Source organism: Nicotiana tabacum, chromosome 23 (genome assembly GCF_000715075.1).
Source record: "Nicotiana tabacum cultivar K326 chromosome 23, ASM71507v2, whole genome shotgun sequence".
Classification (NCBI taxonomy): domain Eukaryota; kingdom Viridiplantae; phylum Streptophyta; class Magnoliopsida; order Solanales; family Solanaceae; genus Nicotiana; species Nicotiana tabacum.
In genome coordinates, this window is record NC_134102.1 from 139539077 (window position 1) to 139548819 (window position 9743).

At 41.0% G+C, this 9743-nt stretch overlaps 1 protein-coding gene across 1 annotated transcript; it reads right to left on the reverse strand.

The window, feature by feature from the left end:
- Window positions 1-6573: 6573 nt before the first annotated feature.
- Window positions 6574-7092, reverse strand: LOC142177407 (uncharacterized). Its single transcript, XM_075245896.1, has one exon. The coding sequence runs from the start codon at window positions 7090-7092 to the stop codon at window positions 6574-6576; it is 519 nt and encodes a 172-aa protein (XP_075101997.1).
- Window positions 7093-9743: the final 2651 nt, after the last annotated feature.

Genomic DNA, 9743 nt, shown 5'->3' on the forward strand with positions numbered 1-9743 from the left:
AACTTTGAACTTTCTCTTCATACACCATTGGAGCATCATTTGTGAACAAATGTGTCCACTGTTGGAACTCACAGATCTCAACCAGTTGTCTCATACCAGCCTCCTCCAAGATATCAGGGGCAAATGTGCGGCCCCATAGCACCTTTTGACTTCTTAACCTCTCTTTCCCAGCACTTCTTGGATCACCCACTCTGGCCCTCTTTGAGGAACCAGGTTCCTCCTCCGTATCAGCTTTTCTCTTAGCAGACATGCAAATATTCTTTCCTTTTTCATCAAACTTTATAGACTTTTCACCACATTCTTCCATTACCCTGGCAGCAGACTCTTCTACCAACTTATCACTAGATTCTTTCACCATATTTTCAATAACAACAACATCATCAGACTTGTTCAGACTTTCAGCAGACACAGAAGATCCCCTTTTAGGGTTGGGGAGACCATGCTTCTGTGAGCGCTTTCTAGTCAAAGAACCGGGTTCCTCTTCTACTTCATCATCCACATTCACAACTAGCATTGTCTTCTCGCTCACAAATTTTTCATCTTTCACTAATTTTCTTCTCGTTGACTTAGCTTGGTTGTTCTTAAGTGCAGACTCAAGAGCCTCCTTCCTTTGCAACCTTGTAGTGGGTCGCTTAGGAGTAGACTCTTGAGCAACCATTGGTCTATGCCTAGTCAAGCTAGCAATCGGCATATCATCAGAATCCTCTTCACTAACACCTTTTTTTTCTCTGGACACAGATCTTTCCTCAGGCATCACCACACACAAAGGCTCAGCATCAATGTGAGGAGAGGGAGCAGGGTCAATATTGACCTGGGGCTCTTGAGAGGACCCTTGAGTTAGATCCTCCTGGGAGGAATCAGGTCCCTCATTTGGTACCCTAGTAGTATTGTCCTGTGCCGATTGTTCAGCAGGCACAAGCTCTTTACCCTCTTTCACAGTCTCAAACTCTTCCCCCTAAGTCCCAAAACCATCATCACCTCCTTCTATAACAACCCCTTCATGAGCTATAGATAATAGGTTCTCTATTGCCTCTTTTTCGTGTATATCCATGGAAAACTCGGGAGTGTTACCTGTGGACATAAGATCGGGAGCAGTCTTTGTTGAGTCAAACTTCTCGGAACTGTCAGTCGGATCTACCTTTGAACCTTTTTTCATAGTCGAGCATGAAATTGTCTGATTTTCTTCTTTGTCAGCAATACTCTGTTCATCCCCTTTTTCCGGTGAAGTAGGAGAAGGGCTCTGGGAAACAAATCTTTTGGGAGTCGAGATTTTGCGACTCCTATGAGAACCAGAACTCGAGTGGGTAGGAGAGGAGACGGAATGTGGGGGTGACTCTGTCCTAGGGTTTTGGTTTACAGTGGTATGGGGTGAGGAGTCTGATACGGGTGTGTCAACATGTGAGGACTCAATAGGGATGTCACTTGGAGTACTCGAGGTTGTTTGATGTTCAGCCATGGTGAGCATAAGAGAGGGAATTTGGCAGTTTGATGAGAGGCAAAAGAATGGGGTTTTGACGTTTGATGGGAGGAGTTGTAACAGTGATAGATGAAGTTATGATGGATGAGGGACCGGTTAAAAAAGGGCGGCAATTTTGGGAGTCGGGTTGATAAATATCGGGTAAGACGTTTGGGTTCACAAGATGCAGGGAAAATAAACTAACGCACTGATGACGTGACACTTATTTTAGCCGTTCAAAATTGTGCATGAGAGAACAGAGAAACTACTAACCTGTGTCAGGAGAACCAGGTTCCCTGACTAATCTTGCATCTGTAAGCTTTGCCCTTTTTACCAGCGCATACTGCATCAACTGCCTATTTTCTCTATAATCATCATGTGTGTCTACCTGTAACGGTATAGAGATGAGTTAGACATTGCCAGAAAATACTTTTTAGCTAATTTTACCTGAACGTGTCTTTCATAGCCAATCATCGAGGTACTAGGTTCTCGACTAGGCTTTATCAATCCCAGTGCCAGACGATTTCTTTTAAAATGTTCTCTACTCAAAGCCTTGGTAAATATGTCTGTAATCTGATCTTCTGTGCTGCAGAATTTCATGCAAATGAGCCCCTTTTCAACATTGTATCTGAGGAAGTGATGGCGCACGTCAATGTGCTTGGTTCTCTTACGTTGGACTGGATTTTTGTCCATATTTAGTGCACTTGTATTGTCGCATAGGAACGACACACAATCTGAGAATACTCCAAAGTTTTCCAGCTGCTGCTTGATCCACAGCGACTGAGCACAGCAAGAAGCAGCTGTTACAAATTTCGCTTCTACAATTGAGAGTGCCACTGAGTTTTGCTTCCTTGTACCTCACGAGATTAGGCAAGAACCCAGGAAATGTGCCATTCCATACGTGCTTTTCCAGTCCACCAAATATCCTGCATAATCAGCGTCAGCATACCCAATAAGATCAAAGTTGTCTCCTGAGGGATAGTAGAGAACCAGGTCCTGCGTTCCTTTGAGATGTATCAATATTCTCTTGGCAGCCTTCAGATGAGATTCCTTTTGATTGGATTGAAACATTGCACAAAGGCCCATGCTGAACACAATGTATGGTCTGCTTGCAGTGAGATACAAGAGTGACCCTATGATCCCTCTATACACGGTCTGATTTACAGGGGAACCGGGTTCATCCATTTCTAGATGGGTAGCTGTAGCAATAGGGGTGTCGATGACTTTTGATGCTTCCATGTCAAACCTTTTCAGCAATTCCTTGATGTACTTTTGTTGACTTATCAATGTTTCCTTTTGAGATTGCTTCACTTGGAGTCCTAGAAAGAAATTTAATTCGCCCATCATTCTAATCTCAAACTCATTCCCCATGAGTTTTGCAAATTTTTCACAAAGAGAGTCAGTTGTGGCTCCAAAGATGATATCATCAACATATACCTGAACAATGAGCAGGTTCCTCCCTCGTTTTTTCAGAAAAAGAGTGTTGTCAATTTTTCCTCTTGTAAATCTATTTTCTAAAAGAAATTTTGACAACCTTTCATACCAAGCCCGGAGAGCCTGCTTTAGCCCGTACAATGCCTTGTCCAGTTTGAACACATGCTTAGGATGCTCGTGACTCTCAAAACCAGGAGACTGCTTGACATAGACTTCTTCTTTCAGATAGCCATTTAGAAATGCACTTTTGACATCCATTTGGAACGGTGTGAACTCCATATGAGATGCAAAGGCAATAAAAATTCTAATGGCTTCTATTCGAGCAACTGGAGCAAATGTTTCATCATAATTGATCCCTTCTTCCTGATTTTAGCCTTGAACTACAAGCCTTGTCTTGTTTCTTGTTGTATTTCCAAACTCATCAAGTTTGTTCCTGAATACCCATCTGGTTCCTATGATAGTTCGATCTGCAGGTCAAGGAACCAGGTGTCATACCTTGTTTCTTTCCAATTGATGCAGCTTCTCTTGCATGGTTGTGATCCAGTCTGCATCTTTCAACGCTTCTTTGATGTTTTTGGGCTCTATTTGAGAAAGAAAGTCTGAAAAGGCAAGTGAATTTCTGGCTTTTGATCTGGTTTGAACACCTGAGTCAAGAGGGGTGATTATGTTGTCAAGAGGATATGAGCTTTTGTGCTTCCAGTTTGGTACCTGAATCTCATTTGTAGAGGACCTAGGTATATCTGACTGAGGTTCTTGTCCGCTTCTTACTTCAGCAAGTGGAGTACCTTGGACTGCACCAGCAACTCTATTTTCAGCTTCAGTTGTTGTGATCGTAGGACCAGGTTCCTCTCCAATGGATTTAGATGTATTTGCATCATCTTTACTGGATTCCTTGACATGACTCATCATGTCTGCCTTTTCATTTACCATGTCAATAACTTCATCTAGAACAGATAAAGGTTCTCCATCTTGGTCAACACATCTGTCCTTCTCACAGGAGAGGTGAGATTCATCAAAGATCACATGTATACTCTCTTCAACAAATTGAGTCCTTTCGTTGTATACTTTGTAAGCTTTGCTTTGGGATGAGTATCCCAGAAAGATTCCTTCATCATTTTTGGCATCGAATTTTCCAAGAGCTTCCTTTCCATTGTTGAGGACAAAACATTTACACCAGAAAGTGCTTAGATGTGTCAGCTTGGGCTTCCTTCCATTCAGTAGTTCATTAGGAGTCTTGTTCAGAAGGGACCTGATCATGCACCTGTTCACCAAGTAGCAAGCAGTATTGACAGCTTCTGCCCAGAAATATTTTGCGATCCCACTGTCAATCAACATTGTCCTTGCCATGTCTTCAAGAGTTCTATTTTTCCTCTCCACAATACCATTTTATTGAGGTGTTCTTGGAGCCGAAAAATTGTGAGTGATACCATTTTTAGTACAAAACTCATCAAACTTGGCATTGTCAAACTCTGTCCCATGGTCAGACCTGATGCAAGCTACATTATTACCCATCTTCACTTGAATCCTTTTGACGAAAGCAACAACCACTTCAAAGGTTTCATCCTTAGTTATGAGAAACAGAGTCCAGGTGAATCTGGAGTAATCGTCAACTATAACAAAGATATATTTCTTTCCTCCCCTGCTTGCCACCCTCATGGGTCCACATAGATCCATGTGAAGAAGATATTGAGGTACTGACTTCCTTTTTGGGCTTGAATGAGGATCTGACTTGCTTGCCTTTTACACATGCATCATACACTTTGTGTCCTTGAAACTTGACTTGGGCAGACCACGAACCAGGTACTTCCTGACCAGTTTGTTCAGCAACGTAAAGCTTGCATGACCCGGCCTCCTATGCCATAATTCAGCATCATCATCAACAACACTTAGATAGTTGAGATCACCATTCTACAGAGACTCAAAATCAGCAACATAGATATTTTTGTATACTTTTGCTACTAGCACCACCTCACCAGTCACTATGTTTGTGACTGTACATATTTTTGACACAAATTCCACCTCGTTTCCCTTGTCACAGATCTGGGAAACACTTAGCAAGCTGTACTTTAACCCGTTCACGTAGTACACGTTTTCGATTGAATGTGAGGGAGACTTCCCAATCCTTGTAGGGCTTTAAGTGAAAGAAAATCATTTATACTTCTAGTCATGTGCTTTGAGCAGCCACTATCCATGTACCATTGTAGGCTGCTTCCTTTTGATGTTCCCTGCACAAGAAAATTAGGAGTTAGACTTAGGAGGAAAGGGGTGAATGAGGTATCTTCTGGTCCAAGCAGGCATCATGCGTTTTTTATATAAGGGACCATGTTCTCTACCAGTAGTTACTTTTTCAGTGAAAACTTTGTTTTTCTGTTGTGACTGAAATCTGGCCTTACAGTTTTCTTTAAAGTGCCCGGTGTTGCCACAGTGATTGCAAAGCCAATTATCAGGTACAGTAACATACTTGCTATGAGGGTTGTAGGGAATATTTTCCCTTTGGAACCCAATCTCCTGCATCTTTCCCCCATTGTTGGTGTACATGGCAGTGATAACATCAGAGGACCAGGCCCACTTGAGTGATTTTTCAAGATCACTCTTCACTCTTCCTAGTTCTTCATGAAGTTGTTTGTTTTTCTCAAGCGCAACACATAGACTAGACTTCACTGAATTTAACTCACTTTCAAGCTTAATGTGTGTCTCGCTTGCAACTTCTTTTCCCTTTTGAGAATTTTCAGGCCTACTCTCTATTTTAGGTTCTCCAATTGTTTCCTTCAAGTCCAATACCACCACTAATAGGTCATCTCTCTCATGCTCAATGTTGGCAACTCTCTCAGCTAAGACTTCTTTTTCCTTTCTTACACACTCAAAGGTCTCTTTTAGGTCTACCACAACGACTATTAGATCATCTCTTTCATGTTATATATTTGCAATTTTTTCATCTAAGGCATCCTTCTCTTTCTTCTGGTTCTCAATTGTTTCCTTTAAATCAACAACAACAATTACTAAGTCATCTCTGGTTTGTTCTGGTTCTCCTAACTCCACAATTAAAGCATCTTTATCATTTATAAGACTGTGATAAGCATTAATTAACACATTTGCCAAAGACATGAGTTTTTTAGGAGAATAAGATTTCAAATTTCTCTGAACATCCAAAAAATTTACCTCATCATCGTCGTCATCTTCATCATCATCATCAGACTGAGCCATCAAGGTAAAGATTGAGTCATACTCAGTTGCTTCACTTTCTACTTCCATCATTGAACTATCACCATGATCATTTTCTTCTTCAGATTCGCTGGAGGAGTCTCCACATGCAGCAAGAGCTTGCTTTACAACATTGTCAACGGCATTCGTTATCTTGTAGCGTTTATCAGGAACCGGGTTCCTCTTGGCTGCTTTGTCAAATTTGTTTTTGTACTGATCTTGCTTTAAGAGAGGGCACTCTTTGATGAAGTGTCCTGGCTTGCCATATTTATGGCAGAGGTCATGATTTTTTGGCTTGCTAGAGTTTCCCTTTTTTGGAATGCCTCCATTCCTGCGAACCATCTTCTGGAATCTTCTTGTCAAGTAAGACATATCACCATCCTCACCACTCGAATCATTGATGTTTGTCTTGAGGACCAGGTTCTTCTCCCTTTTGGGTTCTCTTCTTTCACTGTCCTTATTCTTCTTCATTTCATATGTTTTCAGATTGGTTCATATATGGTCAATGTCTGCAAGTCCTTCGCCTCTGTAATGGCGTTCACTTTACTTACCCAAGAACTGGGCAGAACACTAAGGATTTTCCTGACAAGCTTGTTTCTTGGAATAGTTTCACCAAGAAAGTGAAGCTCATTAATGATGGAGGTGAAGCGAGTGTGCATATCTTGGATGGATTCATCATCATTCATCCTGAAGAGCTCGTATTCAGTTGTGAGCATGTCGATCTTGGATTGTTTAATCTGTGTCGTTTCTTCGTGAGCTATCTGAAGAGCCTCCCAGATTTCTTTTACTGATTGGCATATCGATATCCTATTATATTCATCAGGACCAATGGAACAAAGAAGAATTTTCTTTGCACGAAAGTTCTTTTCTATGGACTTTCGATCAACGTCATTTAATTCCTTCCCCATCTTGGGAATGGCTACAGTTGGGTCGCCAAGATTCTTGGTAGGAACAAAGGGTCCGTCGCATATAACATCCCATAGCTCAGAATCTTCAGCCATGATGAAGTCGTGCATCCTAGTTTTCCACCATCCGTAATACTGCCCATTGAACCTATGTGGTCTGTAAGTAGACTAGCCTTCTTCGAAGTTTGGAAGAGAAGACATGAGGATCATTTCTAGGTATTAATCTGATAGAAAGTACCTGCTTTGATACCAATTGATAGAATATAAGGATCCACCAAACTCAATAGAGAACCGGGTTCTCTATCAGTTCCATTAGAACACACGCACACTGCAGTAAGTAGATGACAAGAGGAATTTTACGTGGAAAATTCCCAGCTCAGCGGGATTAAAAACCATGACCTACCCTTGTAGGATTTCAACTTCACTACTGAGCAACTTTTAGATTACAACCTATGCAACCTAGGAATTAACCTCTTAATCCCTCACTAACTTGTAATACTCTATTACAAGCCACTTTGTAATAACTCTATTATAAAGACTTTACAACTCGACTAAGCCAAGACTCAATCACAAAGGTTTAAAGTTTACAAAGAGTTTCCTATAGAATACTTCTGAACAAGCTAAGTAGGAAATATAATTTTAGAACTATTACAAAGTTACAACTTAACTAAGGACATACAATGACTTGTTGTGGGGAACTGGTCTATAGTAGTGTTGTTCTTTGTTCTTGATGCACTTGAAAATTGATTGCTTGATGATCAATGACCATGTGAGAGCTTCAATGATTTCTCTAAGTGAACAAGTGATTTGTTTTACCTTCCTTGATGTTAATAATGCATTTGTGACATCATTAGGATGATGTAAGCAAGGTAAGTAAAAGACACTCCCCATAAAGTTGAGTGCTGCACTACTTCTGCACTGTAGCTTGTGTAGGCAACAACTTTACAGCTGGGGCAGTTGACTTGTACTGTTTCCTCGAGAAACGATAGGTATCTATTCCCTCTGTTGTTCCTATGACTCTAAGAGTTGAAGCATATTCCAAGCTGGAACCTTTCGATCTTAAGGCCTTGAGGATATGTAACTGGTTCCTTATTATGTTCTTGACAGTAAGTTTGTTAGATCATCAAAACATAAAGTAAGGTAGTTGTAACCTATCAACCGGGGACTGCGCGGACAGCCTCGTAGAAATAAGTTGTACAAATTAGCCACGAGTAATGGAAAAATGTTTTTCGCATAGCAAATGCTTATGTACCTTTTGAAAATAGAAGGAATAAAGTGAAATGAAATCATTTTGTTTTTATCCTATTTCTTGTCTGAACGATGAATTAACTTTGTCATTTGAAAGTTAAACAAATACTTCAAATACTAGTGTCGTAATGAACAGGAGACATCATCTTCAAGAGCATCGTAAATAGAAGAAAGCCCTCTCTTATAAAAACCCTCACAATAAAGGTTTGGTTTCGGAAGAATTTATGCCTGAAATCAAAATGCTTTCGGGAAAAATATACCCAAGGCTTTACATAATAAGACGCAAACAGAAAAACTTGCGCAAAATTCTCAAGCAAAAGGAAGAAAATGCAAAGGTTAAAGACTTGCATGAGTATTCAAACGAAAGAAAGACTCAAACAAAAACTTAAGCAAAAAGATGTTTCTATTTACAATAACATGCCAAAATGGCACAGACACAAGAATTGGAAAAAGAAAAAGAAAAGATAAACTGCAGTATCTCCGGAACCCGGAGGAAGAGAAGTGTCCGCGTCCCATGGAACAGTAGATGGATCCACCGATGGCTCAACATTTTGATCTTTACAAGTTTGGCCTTCAGCATTTTCATCCTCCCATGCTTCTTCACTTCCCAAAAACTCGGAACTGGAACCAGAAGGACCAGAAGCATCAGGCCTCGCTGGAAGACCACTTTTAGCAGCTAAATCAAGCTCACGGGCCTTAGCAATTTCGGCATCAAAATCAATGATACCAGCATTGGCCTCTTCCAAGGTTTTCCTTATCATGCTATACATAGTAAGTTTTCTCTACAACGAGGGAATCCGCTCGGTGCTTGAGTTCTTCTTTGAGTTGGGTGACCTTGGAAAAAAGGTTTTCCCGGACGCATCTAACGGACTTGAGGCTAACATCGAGCTCGCGGATAGTAGAGCTGAAAATCTTATTATACTCAATGGTCCTATTGTGCTTCTCCTCCAGTTTGGCATATTTCACCTCTGCAACAGCAAGTTCTTCAGCCTTGAAATTCAAGGAAGCCTCTAAGTTGTTCAATCTTTCAGCAGAGGCAGTCTCATGATCGGATGCATCAAGAATGGCATTATGGACTTCATCCCATTTGGCCTTAGCCCCCCAAATGGGCAATCTCTTGGCTAAGGGTCTCCACTTCCTGCTCACTTTGCTGCAAATAAGTTTCCAATACAACAACCTCGGAAGCCTTAGTTTTCTATTCTAAGAGGCGAATAATGGCTCGGTCCCGTTCAACCAAAAGTTGATCCCGCTCGGAGGTAAGTTTCTCTTTTTCCCTAATCAACATTCGAAGGCCCTCGAAAGTAAGAAAGTTAGCCTACAAAATGAGAAAAACAAACTCAGGATGTGTTTATACAAAAATAGTAGAAACAACAAAAGAAGTAAAGAATATACCGATGTGTCGTTGTGCATGGCGTTGTTCGACAAGCACTCTCCTGAGAGAGCCCGAATCTTTTCCCAATTATTCTGTGAAGCCAAAGGCTTCAGGTAATTAGCAAGCT